Source organism: Crinia signifera, chromosome 1 (assembly GCF_055691185.1).
Source record: "Crinia signifera chromosome 1, ASM5569118v1, whole genome shotgun sequence".
Taxonomy (NCBI): Eukaryota; Metazoa; Chordata; class Amphibia; order Anura; family Myobatrachidae; genus Crinia; species Crinia signifera.
In genome coordinates, this window is record NC_139217.1 from 77,712,073 (window position 1) to 77,736,913 (window position 24,841).

Genomic DNA, 24,841 nt, shown 5'->3' on the forward strand with positions numbered 1-24,841 from the left:
TATAACATAGACTAGCAGTATTTACTATAAATATTTATCAAGCTTAGCCAAGTCTCTATGGGGGGCTGGCCTCACCCCTTTTTGGTGTCTGGCCACACCCATAAGAATGGACCCCCAAAATAGCATTTCCTGGTGGGTCCTTCATGCCCCAGTCCGACACTGCTTATGGTAGACATTAGACTTCTTTGGTGACCACAAGGTAATCTCAGTCTGACCCTGTATAACATATGCAATTAAGGTCCATACACACTGGGCGATTTTGGCCAGCGTGTATGGACAGTGATGATCATTTTCATCACTGGGGGTGGGGGGGGTGGGGGGGGGGAGCAGCTCAGTGCATTCACACTGAGCCGCTTTCCTCCCTGCCCAGCAGGGAGAGGACGGCTTTGCATAGCGCAGCTCTATGCAAAGTCATCCTCAAAGACGCTCATCTGATTGTTTTTCCAGCAGTTGAACGGCTTTACCGGCGGTGATGTGGGAGCGCGCAGCAGTGCTCACCGCTCATCGCCAGGCCATACACACTGGGCGGATTTGAGCTGAAAGTCGCTCACTTTCAAAGTCACCCAGTGTGTATGGACCTTTACTCTTATAAAACATTGTGCCATTCACATTTTAACTCTACTCTTTTCTTTATAAAAAAAAATGGTCATTTTATTACTCATTATTGTATAAATATAGAACAGTTACATTAGTATACCAAAATTATATAAAAGTGTATCCCAATGTCTCCCAATGTCTCCCTGTCTGTCGTATGTCTGTCTATCCAACATTAATATAATTATATGCTGACTATAAACAGAACAAAGTATGACTGCGTGAAGCCCTCTATACTATTATGTGGCTTTCTGCTCCCGCATTAGGAATACTGATTGTGTGATGTTTTGTTGCATTGACAAAACAGCAGTAAATCTCAGCAGTAAGGAAAGTGCTAATGAGAAAGCTTCAGTCACAGTAATACCATTTAGCACTAGAATCAGCAGGGTTCTATGAAGTGCTTATATTGTAAAGGAATATAAAAACTTGAAAGTACTCCTGAAAGAACATTTCTTTTGTCATCCGTTTATTGTTTAATACAGAATTCTATGGCCATGTATATGCAGTATATGCTTAAAGAGGAATATCAGCCGTAAAATAATACTGTATATGTAATAATAAATCCTTGCTTAAGTGCTGCAGTAGATAACTAAATAAAAACGTGAGCACCCAGGCAATGTTTATTCACCTGCACTCTCTCTGCCCGTGTGGTTTGATTTTCTACCAAAGGGTGACAGATACTGCAAGCATTATAGGGTCTTTTAGCCAAGAATGGCATGAGAAGCATCGGTCCAAATGTGAGGGGGTGTGGTATGGGCAGTGCCGGTGCAAAGCACCAGAGCGCCCCAGGCAGGGGCGGGGACAGGATGCTCCGATGCTTACCCTCCCCCCGGCCGCTGTATGGGTTGGGGGTGCCGGTGATTTTGGGAGCTGGCTGCCGTGGCTTTCCTGGGCGGGGGTGTTGGCAGGGGGCAGGCCGCTGCGTCATTTTCCAGGGGGAGGGGGGTAGTGTCGGCCGCCACTGGTGCCACTCACCTCTCTGCTCCCTCCTGCAAACTGGCACCCTCCAGTAGCCAGCGTCCTAGGCAAGTGCCTAGAGCTGCCTTGTGGAGGCGCCAGCCCTGGATATGGGGCTCCGACAGTCAGGATCCCGACAGTCAGTATCCCGACATCAGGATCCCAACTGCCAGTGCTCCAACAGGGGGGGCGAGTGCAAAGAAGCCACTTGTGGGCCCAGTGTCTCGCTACGCTCGCCACAGGTTCTATTCTCCCTCTATGGGGGTTGTGTGAGGACAATAACAGTTTGGGCTAATATTGCTTTATTTGTCATACCTGTAAATGTCCTAGTGAGGGGTTATCTTATGTGCAACCATCAGCAACTGTGATTACAATGGCTGTTGCTATCACAACCAGTCTTGCAGGGATTTAGTAGAAAAAGTCTACATAGACAAGTGACCCTGATCCCAAAACATTTTTTCCTTACCAGAGTGCTCAGAAAGTTTCTCAATCAGACATCTTCACTGTAGATATTTCTGGTTCTTGTGGCTCTGCTTGTCCCCAGGGGTATCTCCCGTGTGTCTAGACTGTTTTAGATATACAAAATGGACAGCTCACCTCTCTGATCTGTCCAGAGAAAAGTAACTTCTCAGACATGGTGTGGTGCCTATGGATGCTGCTGCAAATGAAGACCTTATCCTTCAGTGCCGAGACTGAACTATTCCAGATACAGAAGGCATCTAGAGATGTGCGATGACTCTGTGCTTTGGTTTTGGATCTGTATAAATTTGCGTTTTAATATTGATTTTACCAAAACTCACCTTTTTTTATTTTAGTTTTGGATCTCTATTTTTTTTTTAAATCTATAAAAAAAAACATAATTTAGGCCCTTTATGTTCCTACAGTACTGTTAACCTCAATAACATGAATCTGTCAAGACTCCAGAAGAGAAGAATCCAGCCATGATCCCAGGAGGGGTGGTCCATGCTTTGTCCACAGAAGCAACTTCTGAATGTTCAGCAGCTGAAAAAATTTCTAACCGGGCTTCTGACTATGTACAGTAAAACTCCAACCACAGCATCCACAGTCTCCTCCTGAAGACCAAGATCCAGATCATGTTCAATGTCAAATGTCATAAAGTCTTGTTACATTATCTGGAGGTGGCTGCACTCTTACTAATTCTCATGTCCTTCACAAAAAAGGCTAGCAAGTGGGCTAACCAGTTAATCAAGTGTGAAGATCCATTTCTGCAGGACATGGGGGCCTATAGCCAAGCTGTGATTAAGAGACTTTGTTGACCTGAGTTACTTCCTTTTGGATATTCTCGAAGTCCTATGTCATTGGCCAAGGAGTTATGCATCTAAATTGTAGACACCAATCCTCATGTGTCATGTTCCTGTACTCTCCTCTTCAGGGCAGTAGAGAGCATGGCCGGGCTCAGGTACTCTTCAGGGTCCAACCACACTGCAGCCCAACACACAGCAGCACGTGCTGTGTTGAGAAGAGCTGCTGCAGATGCTGTATGCCAGATAATGGAGGCCCCACTGGGCACCTCCATCCAACCTGGGCCCGGGTCATTATTACCCCTTTGCCCCCCCTCTCTAGTCACCACTGGTCCTTTCGCACCATAGTCCCACATGAAATACATGCATATATGAATAAATATTTGCCAATGGAAGAAGCATACTTTCAGCTACTGTACAGTACAATAGTTTAGGTAATTTCACAATCAATTTGCAGGAAACCCTGCAGAAAAATCAATACTTTTATCCAGTGCCCCCAGTAAGTAGATACTGTATTGGTTTACCTCTAATGATGACAATGTAATATTAGCCAAGATCCTTATGTTGCAAAATTGCTGTATTATTTTCCTTTTAAGCTCATTAACCCTACACAATGAATGGTTTTCTCCATTTCGAATAAGCTGAATGAACAAGACTAGGGACTAGCATTGATTCTAAATTGTGAGCTGTAGTGTTACGGTTCATTAGTGTTCTCCTGATGCGTCATGTGACCACACAGAGTTATGCATGAGCAGTAACAGCAGAACATTTCCTATTCTGAGTTCATATTTCAGTACTCTTTAGCTCTCTTCCTGTACGCCTTTGTGTTAGAATGTACTGTAATGCGTATTGATTCTGTAGAAGAAAGATGAAATGCACAGTGAACCTAAAACATATTGTTAGCATTCCAAAGAAACAATAAATACACTAAAATATAAACGAGTTACAGATTTTAGCGCATAACAGATATTTAAGTATTCAAAGTTTACTTAGTACCTGGAATATTATGAAACCAAACATATACTGTAACTCAGGTGGCCTCGCCACAGATCCTGAGTTGGCACTCACAAACTTCTACAGACAACCTCGTTTTGCAAGAGTGGCTGCACTTACAGAGTAAATACTCTCAATATATAAGACCTTATTCTGATTGACTTGCAAGGCTGCGAATTTTGCAGCCTTGTGAGTCCATCAGACGCTGCCCGCCGCACGCAGTGCCGGCCGCCCCCCCCCCCCCCCCCCTCGCACGCAGGACCCCCCGCACGGCTGTGAATGGAAGATTTACATAATCTTCCATTCACAGGCAGGGAGAAATCATTCAATGGTTGCCGTGGGTGCACGCACCCTGCTTCTGCACATGACCAGAAACTTGCCTGCGCATGCGCAGAAGCTCAACATCGGTCCTCCGTGAGAACGCACGGAGGACCGAATGGATCTGAATAAGGTCCATAGCGTATGATCCAATAGTTCATTCAGACTGATAACTTTAAATCTAAGATGTGCACTGTTTAGGAAAATGTTTTATGTTCAAAGCAGGGAGAGTTAACATTACCGCTTTTTCCTATCAGATAAGGATGGGGACACGCATATATGTACACATACCCTGAGCTGTAATATAGAAACAGATGCCAGATAAGAACCAAGTGGCCCATTTAGTCTGAATCTTTTTTTCATTTAGGTAACCTGAACCCTATTTTATCCTTACTTCGGTACTTGTTTCCTAGCACGGCCACCACGATTTCTATCGTGGTGGTCGTGTCGGAAAAAATCGTGTCGGTCGCGTCGGGTGCATACCAAAACGCACACTACGCGACCGACGCGATGTAGCCGATTTCTCCATAGGCTTCAATGTTAAAATAATTTAACATTGAAGCCTATGGAGAAATCGGGTCCATCGTGTCCATAGGCTTCAATGTTAAATTTTTTTAACATTGAAACTGAGTCCATTTAACATAGTAAAAAATGGTAAAAGGGCCAATATGGGCCATTTCTCATTGGGTATGGCCCCGTCATGTGTGTAAAAAATAATGGCCCCCCATTGTGGCCGCCACCCCCACGATTGACGCGAACCCGAAGCGTGGCGAGCGCAGCGAGCCCGCGAGGGGCGGCGGTGCGCGTCCTCCGACCTTTTCATTCCCCTACTATCCACGTCGGCGTGGAGTTGAGAATAGATTAGTGTGGCGAGCGCAGCAAGCCACCGAGCCCGAAGCGTGGCGAGCGGACGCTGATACCTTCACAGATCTCTGCGTCCCCTTGCGGGCTTCACAGGTATCAGCGTGCGCTCGCCACGCTTCGGGCTCGGTGGCTCGCTGCGCTCGCCACACTAATCTATTCTCAACTCCACGCCGACGTGGATAGTAGGGGAATGAAAAGGTCGGAGGACGCGCACCGCCGCCCCTCGCGGGCTCGCTGCGCTCGCCACGCTTCGGGTTCGCGTTAATCGTGGGGGTGGCGGCCACAATGGGGGGCCATTATTTTTTACACACATGACGGGGCCATAGCCAATGAGAAATGGCCCTTATTCGGCCTTTTCCCATTTTTTACTATGTTAAATGGACTCAGTTTCAATGTTAAAATAATTTAACATTAAAGCCTATGGAGAAATCGGGGGCATCGCGTCGGGCGCGCATAGGCTTCAATGTTAAAATATTTTAACATTGAAGCCTATGGGGAAATCGTGGGCATCGCGTCGGTCGCGTCGTGTGCCTTCTTAAGGCACACGACCGACGCGATGTACCCGAGTATTGTTTTTTTCAAAGGAAATGGCGGGCATCGCGGGCATCGTGTGCCTTAAAGTTAAGGCACACGATGTCCGCGATTGTGGCCGTGATAAGAAACAAGTACCCTTACTTCTTTGTAAGGATATTCAGATTCCTATCCGAAGCATGTTTATATTGCTCTACTGCCTTAAGGCCCCCATACACTAAAGACAAGTCGGACCAAATTCCCCTTGAGCTCCCCCGGCAGCTCCTCGGGAGGCTCACTTATGATTTGGCACTTGATGGGACATTTTTACATGTGACAAATCACAAGCGATTTATCACATAAAAACTCCCCGGGAGCTGCAGCAGCGGGGGGGAGCAGGAAATCCAGGCAACAGTGATTTGTGGGGCAGGCAGCAGTGGGTGCTGGGCAGCTGGCAGCAGTGGGTGCTGGGTGGCGTGGCAGTATGCAGCAGTAGAATTAAAAAATATATTTTCAAAAACTGGCAAGCCCCCGATTGGAGAGAATCCTCTCAGCTAATCAGCGACCACCCAGATGGGAGGGGTTGGGTGAAGTCGGCCCAAATCATACTAGTTTATGGGCCCCTTTAGCCTCTACCACCTCTGATGGCAGGCTGTTCCACTTATGCACTACCCTTTCTGTGAAGTAATTTTTCATTAAATTTCTCCTGAACTCAGCTCCCTCCAGCTTCAGCGCATGTCCTCCAGTTTTTATACTTCTCTACCGTTGAAGAATGTTGCCCTCCTGTTTCTTGTAAAACCCTTGGTATATTTGATCGTATCTATCATGGGTGCCCATGCTTAGCAATCATAGGCTGGGTTTGGGTCCCATAGGATCTGACCAATAAGGCATTCCCTCTTACTATCCGTAACCTGCCTGTTACTAACTCAACCCATTGCGCAGTGGACAGCCACAACTAGGTTTCTACGACATACCACATTACCGCCCAGGCTCCTTCCACTTGTGTTGTATTGTTGTTGGTCATAAGATGAAGAAACATCTCGAAGACAAAGATGTTTATAGTTCACAGTCTTAAAAAATAGCCTATCTCCTTCTCCTTGCAAGCATTGCCGAGAGGGGACATCATACAATGCAACAGCACTTCCACATTTCAAGATGTACCTTTAACCCTGGGCTCACAGGCTCTTTTATCTTCATAAAACATACACACCAATTGTAGTTCTGCCCTGTCTTCCTTACCTAATCATCTTACAGTAAGTGCATGAGCAGTGCATACCTAAGCTCACCTGGGGTTTAGTCAACATGCTGTGATATAATGTGGAATGCAGACACAGCTGCAGTTACACACAGAATATAGACATGCCGTGAATATCTGCATACCAAAAGATGTTAAAGTGTTTAGCTGGAAAACACTGTAGCATTACATTTTGTTTTCAGATACAATAACAATTAGATACAGAATATACTGTAGGCAGGCTGCATATCATTTTAAACAGCAGAAGCTGTTTGTGCATCTGTTTCACATAGCATGTCAAATAAGATTTATTTTAGAGGTGAAAAAGTATAAAATGACAGGTGTCGTACATGACCTTTTTTTAGAGACTAAAGTATATTTTGGATTTTTATGTTTTTTTTTTATTATTATTTGTTGACAATATGCTCCAATTGTGTACTTGTTATAGATTGGACATCATTGTCGAATACAACAAAAAATAGCTCTATTTATATCTGACTTTTGAAAGTTTTGTTGTTGGAGAATTTCTAACTTGGCTCCCATTGCATCCCAGCCTACAACTGTTATACTATACTACGCACTCAGGTTGGTCTGAAATAGTCAGACACTTCCTGGTCTAAAAAATGCCATTATAATTTGGATCCAATTGCATTCAGAGAGTTAAAAATGCATGCCATTACATGGGCAGAGTTCCTGTAGAAATTCAGACATTATATGGGCCAATTTTATGCAACTTTTTTACGGAGGCTAAAATTGGCTCCCATTATATCCTGGACATATACTTAAAGAAAATTTTGCTTCCTTTATCTACTGATTGAGCAATTTTCTCCTTAGCTTCTGCATTTCCACACATGATCACATTCTTAGCCTTCTTCCACTAGGCAAGATACACCTCTTTGTTGCTAATATTTTTCCAATGTAATTGCTTCCAATGTAATTAAATAAATGCAGGGAGGGAATAATGTATAAGGAGAATCAATGTATATAGGAGAATCAATTTACTTCATTAAATATGGGTAGGGTAAGTGGCATAAATTTATAAGCACAATATATTATTAGCATAAGTTAAATATATAAGGGGAAATAGTAGGCACAAATGAAATCGATCGAAATGCGTTAGAACACTTGGGGGGTTATTCTAGTTCACTCTTTCTGACAAAATCCTTAAATGGACAAAACCATGTGCACGGCAGGGGGGCAGGTGTAACTTGTGCAGACAGAATTAGATTTGGGTGGGGTTTTACTTCAAAGTGAGATCTACAGTATATTGCAGTGTAAGTATAAAGCAGCCAGTACTTACCCTGCACAGAAACAAAATAACTCACCCAAATCTAATTCTCTCTGCACATTTTACATCTGCCCCCCTGCAGAGAACATGGTTTTGTCCATCTAAGAAGGATTTTGTCAGAAAGAGTGAACTAGAATAAGGCCCTTGGACCCACAGTTATTCTGCCATTTTTATTGCTGATCTGTTGTCATCATAAGAACTCCATGTGACCAGGACGACATTGATGTGGGCGTGCAACCTCAAACATGAAATTCCGGGACCTCTGTTATCACTGCCAGCTCAGCAGACCAATGTTGATAAAAGGGGTACATTTACCTATTGTAGGTGTCGGGACATTTTGTGGCTACCCCAGCACTACATGAGAATGGCTTCTGTCCCCGGTTCGTCAACCGTTTGAGCAACAACAGCAGTGTCCCTATAGGCGTGCGCAGCCCATGTTCTTAGAGGGTGCACCATTGAAGGGGCGTGTCCCAAGAAGGCACGTTCACATCAGTCTGCAGGTGCGCAGACACTGCAATACACACTAAATAGGCAACATGTCAAATAGAGAACTTTGCTAGCTAACGGAGTCTGATTGACAGTTACATGCATTCATTTATGTGGCCTTCTTGTTATATTCGGTACTATCTTCTGCAGATAAATGGAAGATTGTGTGATACTCCCCAAAGACGAGGGTGGTTTGCACATGTTAGACATCATACCATCGAAAATGGGGCTGAATTTGCACCTTAACGAATGGGTCTGAATCATATCCTTAGTTTTAAAGACACAGTGAAGATGCAGTTGTGTCTGTTTTGCATTAAACTCTTGATTGAGCCCTTCATTTACAACTGTCTACAGTGGCATAACTCTGAACTCGACGCCCCCCCCCCCCCCCCCCCCTCACCTCTTCACCTCCTCATCTCTGCTGCATTGCTGCCCGCCGGGGCCAGCAGATCCTCCTGTCTGCGGTCCCGGCACTCCGCCTGCTAGAATGTCACTTGCAAAATGGCAAAATAAACAGACCGTTATTTAGGATGCAAGAGGAGGTCCCCACCTCCTCTAGCATCCTTAATAACTATAACTGTCTGCTGTGAGGGGGCAGCCATTTTTAAAGTCACATTCTAACATCAGGCTGTGCTATTACCAGCAGGCAGCAGAGGACTGGGTGGCAGCGGTGAGGAGGGAGGAGAAGGAGGGCTAGGGCGCCCTGGCAGCAGAGACAGATGCAGCTGCGGCCCCATTAACCCCCGCCAATAGCTTCCGCAGACCCCTTGGTGCCCAAACTGACCTAGCACCTCCAAGCCACTGCGGGGTCTGCGGAGCTATTGTTACGCCACTGACTGTCTATAACACCACTCTATGCTTTAGTTTTTAGTAGCCAGCACGTGCAGGCAGAGAGGGGGAGAGGGGAGCTTGACAGCAATATAATTAGTCCCTTCCTTATGTAATGTGTATGCAAAAATAAAATGTACACTAAAAGAAAAACACAAACCGTTACCTATATCACTAGATATTTGGACAAGTATTTCTACAATCAGACTTGTTTTTAGTTTTATTCTTAACCTTCCATGTCTTTTATATACAAAGAATAATTAAGCAGAATGTTGGCACATGTCTACCGTATATTAGAAGTTGTCAAAATATGTCATGGTGTAACAGAATTAATTAACGTCTAATCAATGCGCCGTTCTAAAGGTCATTCCCACTGAGACCTGCTGGATGCTGATGGAATCTGAATTGACTTTGTGTTTTACTGTGTGCTATGAAGGTCCTACCTTATTGCCCCTTTATTCATTACAAAAAAAGTAACTAATTGCTATAAAAAAATTGCCCTTATGTAATATAGCAAATTAGTTTTTAGAGCTGTTCGACAGTTTTTTGTTGTTGTTATTGTTGATTTTTTGTTTCTGTTTTTTTGGGGGTGGGTTGCATTGTTTATAAGGGGGGTTTTCTCTGCTATTTTTTTTTAAACTAGCAGCTGTTATTAATATTGTCATTTTTTCATGTGTTATACAACTATTATTATTATTATTTTACTATTATTTTATTATTAATAATAATAATAATAATAATAACAACGTTCTAACACTTTTTTACTAGCACTTGAGATTTAGGTTGGTTGCTTATATAGTAAAATTACTGCAAAATCTACTATGGTTGCAATATGTACAGAAACAGAACATAATGGTGAAATGTAATAATGAGAGATTTAGAACCAGGTAAAAAAACTGGAGATTTCTTACCAAATCTCTCACTTTCGGATTCTCTCATCCTATTACATTTCCTCCAATATGTCTAGAGATGTTTGTTTACCTTTTTTTCTTCAACTAGTTTGTTCAGACACAAATTTGCAAATTCATATTGATTGATTGAAAAAGGTAACTTACCGTACAGTAAAGTCCAGCACGTTAAAAAGTGGTTGACCCCATATGAGTCGATTCGCACATGATCGACCTCTTAGCATGTGAGTCTAACTTTACATTTGTTCCCACTGTCTAGAGATGTGATTGGAGTTTTGTGTTTTGTTTCTGGTTTTGGTTGTAATGTCATCATCATATTTTCTTTTTGCAAAACCGCTATCAAATGTTTTGCTTGAGAATTCCGATTTTTTAAATAAGGTTTTTGTTCAGGGGGGAACGACAAAATTAGCATGGGTCTGGATTTCTAGAGAACCAAACCATAAAACCGAACGATAAGACTTAAGAACCTCTAAACCCTATGTAAATCTTTAGATTTAAAGAATAAATATTAAATGATTTATTCTGCATTATTAAAGTGGTGTATTAATGCATGGGCCTATTAAGAGAAGAGGGAGCATGTTTGCAGTCTGTTTGGGCCCCCTCTCTGAGTACAAGGGTCAATAGGAGACCATATCGCTGTGCCACAATCTATTGGTGCATAGGCCGTGTTCTCTGTGATTCTCCGGTGCATGTGCAAAATGCTGTGAAAATGGACACCACACCAGTTTCCTGGTGGTTACTGTAGAACTGCTGATTCCAATGTAAGATGCCTATGGGGTAAGTATTACAGAAGTGGTTCAGGGAGTGCAATGTAGGCCACCTGGGACCCTGGGGCTCCTATACACTTCACACCTTATACCTAGTGGCTAAATATCAACAATATGGCATACTGTAGACCTGTTGTATAAGAATTACGATTGATAATGCTAAATACATTCATTGGCTGAGAGATGTCACCATTTCGGCTGCTTTTTTATGCAGTTCCCTTGCAGCCGGCTCTCTCGGCTCCTGATTGGCCGCTAGGTGGCCAATAGAATCATTCGGAGGAGAGGCGCGGAAGATGAAACATCTCTCCGTCTCTCCTCAGTCCGTCTCAGGGACCGCCGGAATCGCCGGTGTTTGTTATTTTCAGACCAGGACTACTTCAGACAGAAGAGGATGTGATCTTCGCTGGAGGACCTTGGTGAGTTGGATTTCCTTCCACAGGTCCCCATATGGATTTCTTCGGATCCTGGACCCTGGACTCTTCAGCCCTAGAGCCCCGGACCAGCCCCGGTACCAAGGCCCTGGACTCCGGACTCTGCAGCCCTAGACCCAGGAACCAAGGCACCGGACCCTGGACCATGGAGCCCCGGACCCTGGAGTCCCGGACCCTGGAGCACCAGACCCCGGACTTGGACCATGGAGGCCCGTACCCAGGAGCACCGGACCTCGGACCCAGGGACCTACCGACGGGCTCAACATAGGTATCAGTATGTGTGGGCTTTGGATGTATTAAAGATTAATTTTTCTTGTGTCTGTGTGTGTTTATTTGACTATTTTTCATACTGTGGAACTACAAATGCCAGCGGGCCCTTTAATGCCCCGCATGCTGGGACCTGTGGTTCACCAAGTCCCAGCTTGGGGGGGAGGCTTGCTGGGACTCATAGTTCCACAGTATTAAACAATAGTTTATTCTTTCTTTTACACTGAATCAGCCCGGTGACCACCGCTCCAGCTTCAGCCTGGTCAGGTAAGTCCTGGAGGGGGGAAACCCCTTTATTGGGGGGGTCCCCACTCCCCCAGGGCCTCTGGCCAGGCTGACTGGTCAGTAGGGTCAATGTTTTGGCCGCCGGAACTTATCTAATAAGTGTCCCCCGGCTGTGACATTACCCTGCTGGCTGGTTTGGCCTGGGGCTGGTTCTTAAAATACGGGGGACCCCTAGTCATTTATTTCCCTATATTTTGGGAACCAGCCCCGTACCTGGAGCCTGGGGCTGGTTTTTAAAAAATCGGGGAACCCCTATTTGACGGGTTTCCTGATTTTTTATTACCAGCCCTGGCTCTTTCAGCCTGTTGCTGGTTACGGCTGTGGGGGAGACCAGACGCCATTTTTTAAATTTATTTATTTAATGTTCTATTTTTTTTTACACTGACTGATCCGTGCAGACTGCCTACACAAATTCATATTAGCAGCCATATATACGGCCGCTAATTCGAATGGTTACGCCATCGGAGGGTTACAAAGCAGTCGTATTTGACTGCTTTGTATATTTCCCTCCGGAACACGACTTTGCATACGGCTGAAACAGCCATATGCAGTCGTAGTCATTCATATTAAGAATACAAATACGAAATTATGTATTCGTATTCTTAGTAAATTTCCCCCTAAGTGTCTAACCCTAAAACTCCTTCCCACTGCTTATCCCTAACTTCTCCCCCAAACAGCCTAATTCTAAGAGGCCCATTTATTAACATTATATTTACTAAAATTATAGTGTGTGGGGTTTTTAGAAAGCAGATTGCATTTCCAGTATTGTTCCTGGACCACAAACCCAAGGCACCCCTGCAAGTGTCCTGAGGCCCTCCAGGGTACCACGGCACACAGTTTGGGAACCACTGCTCTAAACCACAAACTTATTCTTTAAGATTGATGTATTATCTCTGTATATTACTGGAGAACTAAGGGGATAGAAAGAACTTCAATTTTATTACTGCAGGGTGTCCAGGGCAAGAAGTCAATTGTATCAAGTCGGCCTGCCAAACATGTAAGGGGAACTGTCCTGTTGACCATCTGCTCTGCACATAGTTAGGGCATAACTACCATAGGTTCAGGGGGTGCAGCTGCTATGGGGCCCAGAGCAGAGAGGGGCCACTTCCCTGTCACAGTTTCATGTGTTATATACATTTTTCACCATTGGATGGTGCTTGAAGGCCCTTTGTTATGGGGCCTAAAAATGTCTAGTAAGGCCACTGGCACAGGGCATACACTAGCTTTCTCAATATCTAATGTAGTAAGTTTCGAAGGACGGTTCATGTAGCACTGGGGGAGGGGTTATAGCAACATGGACGAAGTTGGAAGTTTTTGTCAGTGAAATAAATTTCTCCACCAAATGACACCACTCAAGACTGTGAATGGCCATCGCCATTACCTCCAGCAGGTCCCTGAATGAGACTACTGTGGGCATTTTGAAACCTCCCCTTTTCAGTACTGCTACTGGAACTCTCCATACTTTCTATTCTTGGGTAAAGTGCTATATACTGTACTGTCATTATGACAATAACAGCTGAATCTCAATAACATTCTGTTTTTCCCTCTAGAAACAAGTTCTGTAAAGTACAGTAGCACATGTGATGGGATGATAATGAAACAGTAATCTTCTACTGACCCACACATAAACAAAGTCATTTGCAGTAAAAGCTCGGGGTTGAAGTGAAAATTGACAAACCGTTAATGGAAATTCAAGGAGTACAATAATCTCAATGGAGAAAGGAAAATGAAAAGATAAGATTGCTACAACACACATTATTAATAATGGATGGTCAAGTTAGCAGGTCTGCTTCCGGTAGTATGTTCCTTTGTCTTTCAAAACATTCCATTATAGAATACACATACTGTATGTGGTCAGAATTGAAACTGATCCGGTCACTCAGTGCCTGTGCAACAACCGGGAATTTTAGAACCAGATTAATGTGGGTCTAATAGCAGCAATTAACCAAATCATTATTCACGCAATGAAAAGTAATTATTTAAAAAGTCTACTTATCATGCTTAGGTAAATTACTTTTTGTCTATTATATAACAACAGTAGCTTAAATGCTGATAAAAGTAATACTTTGAGTAACAGATACAGGGCCCAGTGGCAAACGCAGGATTTTTAGAGAGGGGTTTCCAAATGTAGTCCACCTTCTCCCACTCTACAGTGCATTGGAGTAAGTACGGGAGTCTGGAGTGGTAACAGCCCTGAAAATTGGTATTTTTATACACTGGATACTGTATGGAATACAGTATTAATATTTAACAGTACAGATTGTCTATAGTATAGGCTGTTTCAAACATTTAAATACGATAAGTGGTCAGGAATAAACATAATAGAACCAGTACTACACTTTGTAAGCTCACAATCTCCCACTTCATGATAAGGCTCCTGTCTCTTCCTCCTGGTAGCAGCTACTCTCTTGTCCATTCTGATGTTTAAGGTCTCAGATCCACCTATACAGTAAATGTGGTAGAAGAAGCTGGTACACTGGGCATGTGCAGCAGCTCTGCTCTGTCCCTTACACTGCATGATGTGGTGGCAGCTCTACTGATCATATTATATACCAGTGCTATTGCTGTCATAATCTAAGGCACTTGTCAAGAGGAGGGGGTTTCTGGGAAACCGGACCCCCCCCTGCATTTGCCTATGGGGCCAGAATCATGATAAACAGCCAGCCAATCACTTCCTACCTGCCATGTCACAGACTGTGTTTGAAAAATGTCAGGCAGGAGCTGATTGGCTGGCTGTTTATCATTCGCCATTGTATGACTTTCGAAGCTTAGTGCATCTGGCCCACAATATGCATTGTCTGCCCATAACATAAGTGCATCTCATACTACTAAATATTAATTTCGCACCACAGACTGGTAAAGTATTGTATAAGTACAATGGTGATAATCAATTCACTTCTCACCAATGTTGTGCCCAATGTACGAGTGAACAAACATTGGGCTTCATACAGACCTGATCGCACAGCAGCTAATTTCCGGAGCCCTGCCACCCCGCCAGAGCGAAATCCCACCCCGTGCAAGCCTGCAAATTGCATAGCAGGCCTGCAAATAGCTGGAAATCCATTCCTAAGCTGCTTACCATCTTATTCTTTTTTTGTGTAGTCTGTGCATACCCCAGGACTTACAATAGAAACAGACTGTTCATAGCCATAGCTGACGTCACATGAGTTTGGAAAAATGCCAGCCAGGAGCTGACTTGGAAGTTTATCTCTCTCCACATTATCACTCACCAAGGCTTATTACATCTGGCACTATCTAACATGACAGGGCCTCCAGTTCATATTATGCCACACTGTAGTGCTTCCACTTCATATATTACCATAGTAAAGTGCCCCAGTTCATATTATTTGTCGTTATAATGCCCTCCAGTTCAATTTATACCACATTACAATGAGCAGGTCCACAGGCATATATAGATATATTGCTGGCTCCAAGTCAAAAGTTTATAAAGGCCTCCCACCATTGTGAACTGTGACAGGAATGGTAGGCCCCCTCTTAGCTCTGGGCCCCGTAGTAGCTGCACTCCCTGCACCAATGCTAGCTATGCCCTTGTATACTGGTTTGTTGTGGCAGATTGTCGCCTTTTTCTTTGCTACAATGTATTGTAATATTATTATTATTAGGATTAATCAACTGTTGCTGCCATATTCAAAGGTGGTGGACACACATATGATCAGTGGCGTAAGTTCGTCACAGTTGCCCGGAGGCAAGATATATATTGGTGCCCCACCCCCCCACACACACACACAACCTTATATAATATAATATATGTCTGTTCTGAAATATGTGTTTTACACACACACACACATATTTATATATATAGAGAGAGAGAGAACATATATATTTCAGAACTCAGCTACAGAAGGGATATCATTGGCTTTCAATTAACTGATTTGAACCAGCAGGGGTGGAGAGGTGCCCCCTCGGGAGCAGGAGCCCGATGGCAGATGACTCCATTGCCTCCCAGAGTTCTGCCCCTGCATATGATCCTTGAAGTGTGTCCGGTTGCCTATAACAAGTTACCTTGGGGGGGTGGGGGGTAAAAACAGCCACTTACATCCTTTACAGTGCCAGTGATTTGCCTGGCAATGTCTGCCTCCCCTCTAAGCAACTCCCTCCCCTCCTCATCAGTCCATGTTGCCATAACTGTATGCTCTGTAGTGTAGAAATAAGCCAGCAATGCTTCTCGAAATACTTCAAATGCTATTTCTTTTGTTTCATGATTCAGGATAGTGTCATCAGGCAGGGAGACAGCCTGTCACCTTCTGTGGCACAATCATGTGTTCAAAATATCTTTCACAATACAAAATTAATTGCCTTTGAACCGTGTAGGATTCTTCTTTTTAAACGGGTTCAAATACTGTTTTTTTTATTATGGAGCTTTCACACTGATCATAGCCCATCATTCTGGTTGATACGCCCCGTTGCGAATTCGCAACAAGGACCAATGTGCAGGTCTTCACTGCGGGCACCCTCAGAGACTTGTATAGTCTCTGAGGCACATGCAGCAGGGGTGTGTGTGTGTGCAAGAGGCGGGCAGGGGGTGTTCTCATGGAAACACCCTGAATTTCCTGGGCATACCCAAGAAAACGCTGGGCATCCCCATGCGAACAGGGGTGGCTACCTGCATTCTGGGGGAGAGCAGCTGATGTCACAGGATGCCAGCTGCCTACCCTGTTCACAGAGCAGGGTGCTGCAGCTAATCTAAGGCACAGGAGAGTGACTTAGATTAGCGGGCGCTTCAAAAATCATTCAGTGGTCGTGACCATCGAAAAGGCTTTGCCTGCTCTTAGCCTGCATCGTAAGCATGGCAACTGAAGCATGAGTTTGACTGGAGAGAAGTTCTAAAACCATCTCATCTTCTATTTTACAGGTACATGAATCCCATTTTGAACATCTGATGCTTTCATTTAAAGAACAGTCTGCATTGTGAATTGTTTTGTTACTTGGAGCCTGCAACTTCCCCCTTCCACTAATTAGCCTGTTGAGGAATTTGTGCAAACACCAGCCCCTCCCCCTGTACCAGCTGACCCAAACTTTCCTTTAATATTGGAAATGTTTGCAAGCCTGCTTTAAAGGCTTTGCCTGCTCTTAGCCTGCATCGTAAGCATGGCAACTGAAGCATGAGTTTGACTGGAGTTTGGACTGGATTTGGACTTACACCCGCACATGGCATCATTTTATTTTTCATCAATTACCATCTCTCTCAGTCTCTAAGCTGATGAAAGCTATGTATTTTCTTTGTTTACTGTCTCTTTACAATGATTTGTACCATGTACCTCCGTAACCACGGTTTGCAAAGCCTGTATACTGTACCATCACTAGTTGCACACCCGTTGAACAACAAGCTGGCAGGGTGTGCCAGCTTTGGAAGAAAAGTGCTGCATCCGGTTGAACTCATGCTTCAGTTGCCATGAAAATTTTATTTTTACTGCTGCCTTTGAGCAGCATGATCAAGATGGCGCCGCTGATGGCTGCCTTGGAGCTGTGCAGCTCAGCCAAATATGTTCCATGTGTGATAACTGTACTGTCTCTCTGCTTGTATTGTTACCTACCTGGCTGTTTCGGTGACCAGTGGCACCGCTGATGGCTGCCTAGGCGCTGTTCAGCTCGGTGGGTATGTGCTCCCTATGTGATAACTGTACTTAATGTTACCTTCCTGGCTGTTGCAGCGACCAGTGGCGCCGCTGATGGCTGCCTAGGCACTGTGCAGCTCCGTGGGTATGTGCTCCCTATGTGATAACTGTACTTAATGTTACCTTCCTGGCTGTTGCAGTGACCAGTGGCGCCGCTGATGGCTGCCTAGGCGCTGTGCAGCTCAGCGGGTATGTGTTCCCCACATGTAATGTCTTAATGTAATGTATGTAATGCCTTCACCCCCCCACCTTCATCCCTGCTTGATGCTGCACTGTAAATCCACAAAAAATTCCTAGTGTGCGCAAGCATACATGGCCAATAAAGTTGATTCTGATTCTGATTTTGGACCCGTGCACAAGCCTGCGTATGGCTGTTTATTCAAAACATCCATTCGCAGGCAAAGACATTCTTTGATATTGATAAATTCATTTTCTCCCCAGATTTTCCATGTAACATAAATGTTGGCTTATAAAACATTATGTTGAATCTTATAGCGGTGCTATAGATCACTTTTTATGTTTCCATGTCTCTGTATTAATTAATGGAACAGTAGAGCAACCTTCTTTTTGATTCCTGCAAGGTTTATATGTGAACAATTCCCAATATGCTTATACAGTACAATTAAGTTATACTTTACAATCGTTATTTGCTATAAAACAACCAACAATGTTAACAGAAGTGAGCCATTTTTTTTCTCTACGATAGGGAGTGCAATAATTAACCACTAGAGATAAAGGTACATGTCATACCTATCTACTGTACTCTCAAGGAAGCTGGTGAGAGTCCTGCATCCTCGGAAGAGTCCCTGGATATCCCACCAGATTCCAAAGTGAAGCAGGCAGGATGTGGACAAAACACATAAGTAGTGGATCTGTTTTGAGGGCTGACCTTAAATGACCTAATTTAGCCACTCCCACTTGTCACAGAGCCTGGGGTTTTTAAGAGCTGATGCACGTCTGGTACTTTGCAGAGCTCTGCAATCAGGTATACACTGCCCAGCCAGAGAGACATCCCATCCTGTGCTAGGCTGCAATAAGCATAACAAATGTTTTTAGCCCTGCAATCAGCTGCAACTTAATTTGCAATCACTTGCCATCGAATGATATTTCCTGTGTGTGTGCAGTCTGTGTGTAGTACAGGCCTTACTCTATGGCCGCAATAGAAACAAGCTGTTTTAAGCCAGAGCTGACATCACATGACTTCACTTCCATCACCTGGGCATGCCTGTGTTTTCCCTGACACTCCCTGAAAATGGCCGGTTACCACACCAAATGCCAGCTTCCTGTCACTCAACTTGCGTACCGCCAGTGATAAAAAAGTAGCAGGATTTTATTGCAGGATGGCCTTGTACATGCATACTACGAGTTGTATGCATGCGAAGTCTATTGATTATTGCCTAGCTTGCGAATTTGCAGCCGTGCAATCAGGCCTGTACAACCCCGTTTGTTGGTACAGGGTGGGGAATAGTGACGTGTTAGTGTGGCCCCCGAAGATGACTGCGTAAATTCCACTCTTTGCTTCTCCGCGAGGAGAGTACTAAAAATAGAGATAATCTGAAAAAAAATACATTTTGGCTTCTGGGTCTATTTACTAAAAGACTTGATAAAGTGGATGGTAGTAGCTCCACTCATACAAATAATACCAAAGGTAGTAGCCACACTTATACACATAATGCACACAGCAGTAGCACCATTTATATACATAATGGCCACAGTAGTAGTGCCTCTTATATGGGATGCCGATAACATCTAGGCGGTCAGGATCCCAGCATCCGATATTTGGAACACCTGCTTTGGATGTCTGAAAGGATCAGGATGACGATGCCAGAATACAAACAGCTGGCAACCCGATATGATATTGATCGCAATCGGCCAAAATCGGTCCAAATCGGGTTGATGTATGCCCACCTTAAGTCAAGCTGCAGGAAGGGAGGGTTATGGGGGGAAGGTTAAGTATACTTACCTTTCCTTGTCGGGTTTCCCATCTCTAGGATGCCGGCATCTGTATTCTGACTACTGGCGTCCTGAGCACCGATCATCTATACATATCCCTATTAAGCACATAGTGTCCACAGTAGTAGTGTCATTTACACACATAATGCACACAGTAGTAGCGCCGAATATACCCATAATGTCCACAGAAGGGAATGTGGTGGAGGCGGTGATGAAATATAGTCAAAAAGATGTTAGAGAGAGAGAGGTGTAGAATAGACTGGCAGTCAGATGACGGTTACAGCTTTGTGGGTGCCTTTCCAAATTATGTATTATTATGTAGTTCAGAACAGATAGGCGGCACTTTAGCATTGATAAATAATTATTTTAGTGCAGATAATGGAAACAGGTCAACACTTCAGGGTGTATACAGACCTTTTTTCAAGACAACCATGCAGCATATACATTATGTGCGGGGGTAACCATAGTGTGGGATGATTACTGGGCAGATGTACTAACGCCTGGAGAAGGGATAAAGTAGAGGGCACTTCTGACTGTCATGTTTGCCCCGCAGCCTGTAACATTGACTGCTACTTTCTATCTCTCCTGTCTGATCTCCAGACTTTGGTACATCTGCCCCCCAATTATGTTTCTCCAGTACATGAAACCAATGGTGAATGTTGAGATATTATATATATATATATATAATACCAGGAAGAATAGGCTGTATATGCCCTAAACCGTTCAGTAGATTTAATGAAGACTTTACAATACAGTTCATTCAAAGAATGCAATACAAATTCAAGCATACATGGTATACGAAATAATCTTATACGAAGGTAAAAGGGTGGAGCCAAGATAGTCACCCAATTTTTCCAAGGAAAAGTCCCAGTGTCCGTTCCTATAAATGCTTCCTGATGTTGTCCCGGTTCGATTTGGCCGATGGTAAACGACAGTTGGGAGTGATGTTATCCTCCAACCAAGGGAGCACCTGATGTTGTTAGGGCTCAACCTGGTTTGTAGTTGGTACAGTGTCCTGATTATATACGGCTGATGGGATTTGCTGTTGAAGCTGGTCCGGTCACAATGGGAAAGATGAGTCAGAATTCCAATAGTGGGTGTCTGGGCTCTGCCACACCGACGCGTTTCACTCTTGGAGCTTTTTCAAGGTGTCACCTTGAAAAAGCTCCAAGAGCGAAACGCGTCGGTGTGGCAGAGCCCAGTAGTAGTACCAGCCATTCTATATACTATATTTATTTTAAAGTGTATTTTAATAAATTTATTTTTATTTCCTACCTGCTGCATGTTATTAGATAAAAGCGCGGTTTCACATCCCTTCTTTCCATATACTTTTTGTTTGGGCTTGACTCCCTTACTTAAGAAACCACAGCTATAGCAAAGCCACCCGTTTACAGGTGCCCTCACGGGACACTTTGTGCCCCACCCATTTTTTCCTCTTCACGAAGGTAAAAAGGTATACAAAGAAACTGAAGAAGACTGTGGTACAATAGAAGAATGTGGTTGAAGACTGTGACTTTGATGCTGAAGAAAGAAGAGTTGTAGTTAAATACTACAGGATTGAAAATGGTAGCTTTTGGGTTGATGAAACAAGATCAGTAGCTTTGAAAATTGTAGCAATTAAAGACTGCGGCTTGTAGACAGTGGAAACAGGACTGTGGCTTTAAGACTGTAGACTCAGGAACTGTGGCTTTGAAGACTGTAGTAATAATGACTGCAGCCGAAGACTGTAGCAACAGGTCTGCGACTTTAAGGCTGTAGAAAAGATACTGCAACTTTAAGGCTGAAGAAGGTGAGCACTGCCAGATCCAGGGTTCAGCGAGTCTCTCCCTGGCAACTCGTGGAAACAAAGTACACGCATGGCTAAGTACAGTATACCAGGAAAGAACAGGAGCTGGACTGGCAAGAGTTAACTGGCACAGAGTCTTTGATGCTTACTGCATGAAGTAACCTGAAGCACTAGCAAGGTACCTGAGGGCTAAATCCAGTACAGGAGATACATGTAGAACCAGGACACATTCACCATAGTACACAGCCTCCCAGCGCAGCTGCTCAGCCAGATTCCACAATGGCAGCTACAACACGCTGTGATACGGCACCCAGGATCTGCCTACCACTATACCCCAGAGCCGCACAAAGAGGAAGCATCCAGCGGGAGACCGCCGAATCCAGAAACAGAGGTAAGCTTCCGAATACTGACACATTCATGTCTATTTGTCTTTGCACATTAAATTTTCAAGGTATAATTTTCATTAATATCAGGTGAGCAAAACTATTTTTCAAGTTGACACAAAGTTTTTTTAAGTACCCTAATTATTTGTTTTTCTGTCTTCTGTTACTGTACATGTACAGGACCTGGGGAAATAGACTTGTTTGAAGGTCATTATGTACACCGGCGCTATGGGAAGCATTTATGCTTTGAACCCACTTAATGTATTTCCCATTTTTTTCTCATTTACTTGAGGTCTTTATGCTTTAAAAATTGCTGGTATTATATGAGATGTAAGTGGTACACAAACAATCATTTTGCTTATAATTCCAACTACTACACCCCAATTGTTTTTATTGTGTGTTAAAATTTTCAGGATCCTGACGTCTACACATGTTAATACAAACTGGTTTTAAACATAAGAGTATTAATGTGGTTCTTGTTTCTTTTATTTTAGTATAAGACACATATGATTTATACGACAGATTCACCAAGTTATTTAATAGCTTTATTCAATCAAGCTTGTAATTGGAGCTACAGTATTTTGAAGGTGATTGGATTCTCCCAACAATGTAGCAATCCAAGTGGTGTTCTCGGATAGCAGACACATACAGTAATGTTTTTGTGCACAAAAAGGAAATTACCTTAGCTGGAACTATTAGAATTAGTGTCCTCTAGTTAACAAGAATACACAAATGTTTAAACAAACACACATATGTACCACGGACAGCAGAAAGTATAAAATAACTAGTATTGCTGTAATTATTATTATTTTACTTATTTTTAGAAAAATGTCACGAACTTGTGTTCTTATGTTTATATCAATTTTATGTATGTAGAATTTGAAATTGACTTGACATACAATTATACATTTTTAATGATAGCAGCACTATATTTTAGCAAGCCAATGTTCGTAAATCATTTCACATTTATTCAGTGTTAAGAATATTTAGAAAATACCATATACTTTAGTTCAGCACTGTTTTTTACTTATTTGATTATAATTATTGTAATACCAAATTACCCATAAAACAACACTTTTATAGTTATAATCGTTTTTCTGTGATTGTTGTCTAGTTTGCACTACTTCATGTACAAAGAATACAGTGAAAGGTTATTTTATAATAGTCCCACAAAAATGACAATTAAAAAAATTAGATTCAAATCAATTCCCAATTTAAAGATATGATGGAAATGACAATTTAAATTCCCTGTACTGTTAACTAAAATACTAAAAATGAATATTTATCAGAGCAAACGTTAAACATGATCTTATACTAGTGTTTACTTTTAATTCTGTGATCATGCAAACTGAATATTTTATTGTATTACCCCAATATTATTCCAGGTATTTCCATTGGTCTCAAGTTTTGAAGTTCATACTACAAATATTGTTTTATTTATTTTCATAAAAGTCTTCACAAAATTGTATATTAAATACAGAAGGGAAAGGGAATATGATTTCATTCTAGCAGTAGAAGTGGTTTTCTTGGAGACATGCAATTATTTCATTTTATGTTTTACTTCGCAGAAAATCTTTCTGGAATGACAGTTTCATTATTCGAAGTTACATCATTATAAAATGTCACATTGGCTAAACAAGTATTCATAAAATTCCTATGCAAAGATGCACAGTTGTATTTATATCTATATAGAGTATTTTGTGAGGAGAAAAGGAGTTCGGTAGAAGTACTGTACACAGAAACCACACACAATTCACAACTAAAGTAAAATGTTCCTATAAATCATATTTTTCTAATAATTCCATCTGCCATGGGCGTTTTTTCTCAGGAAAATAATCTGGGATTTTAATTTTTTTAAATTCCTGTATACATTTTTTCATTTCTTCTTCAACGCTTGGCTTCTCATAGACTTTTCTTTTAGAAAGGTTATTATCCCTGGACCTACTAACGAGGGTTTCAAAGAGTTCACTGTTCCTTCGCTTATCTGGTGGTGGAACCCACTGGACATGGCTCTTCTTTGAGGTACGATCCAACGTTAAGGTGTTGGGTTGATGAACACTTGATAAGCACATGGATGTGTTTTCCTGTGGGGTGCTAGCTTCAGATTGGCTGTCACAGCTAGATGTAGATAGTTCATTACATGATGTTCTACTTCCGCTACCTTTGTCTAAGACGTTTTCTTGCTTTATTTCTTCACAGTCTAGTTTTGGAGATACTACTTTATGTGGGGATCCTAAGGGTACAAGACAAATAAAGAAATATATGTAAATAAATATATCTTTATATAATACATTAATGAAATATAATAAAATTGTTATAAACAATCACAACAAATAGCATTTCTGAAATACAGATTTAATACTAAAGAGAAAATAAAATAGTAACTACTCTGCATATATAAGGAAAAAATAATACAAAAATGAAATTATTAATTAAAAAAAAAATATCCCACTGGTAAGTCAGTCAAACAAGACACAAATATTGAAAACATATATATCAATTTATTACCTTCTATTATCAAAAAAACATAAATATGAAATAAAATGGAAGTAAAATCAAATACTACCTAGACTTCTGGATTACATTTAGTTATTGGTTTCACAGGTACTACCTTGTTAGTACATTAACTGTTGCCATCACAGGTGGCGATAAAAAAATTATAATTATTGGGGCAAAATATGGTTGAAGAAAAACAAGACCTATGGCGAGAAAAGCCAACTACTTCTGCATTGCTAGTGGGAAAAACATCTCATCTTGTGTATCATGATCATATTCTGTAAATGAGCTGTATCCGATGGTCCCACAGAACATACTGTACTTCCCTGTTAAAGGATTTCTAATGAAAGTCTTAGAAAACTATAGGGAGATGTGCTTAGCCATGAAAAGTGATAAAATGGTGAGCAATAAAGTACCAGCCAATTAGCTCATAATTGCCATGTTACAGTCTATGGGAGATATTTATTGTGGCCTGCGAGGGGGTTTGTACAGCAAGGATGGCTTTTCCTCGCCTAAAACAAGCCATCATCGGTGTCAAACCCTCCACCGCCATCCCCTTGCCATATTTAATGTAAGGGACAAATCCTCCCTATGT

At 42.5% G+C, this 24,841-nt stretch overlaps 2 protein-coding genes across 3 annotated transcripts in view; one reads left to right on the forward strand and one right to left on the reverse strand.

Annotated features, from left to right (window-relative positions):
* The window catches only part of GNPDA2 (glucosamine-6-phosphate deaminase 2), a 435,608-nt gene that overhangs the window by 189,779 nt on the left and 220,988 nt on the right, over window positions 1-24,841 (forward strand). The gene's annotated exons all lie outside the window — the stretch shown is intronic.
* KCTD8 (potassium channel tetramerization domain containing 8) overlaps window positions 20,767-24,841 on the reverse strand; it is a 91,445-nt gene continuing 87,370 nt past the window's right edge. Inside the window, exon 2 of one of the 2 annotated variants that reach the window (XM_083166548.1) lies at window positions 20,767-23,983. In XM_083166548.1, coding sequence (XP_083022674.1) covers window positions 23,526-23,983 — 458 coding nt within the window. In that variant the 3' untranslated portion in view covers window positions 20,767-23,525. The remainder of the gene's footprint in view (window positions 23,984-24,841) is intronic. The other variant, XR_014466238.1, reaches the window with a different exon arrangement.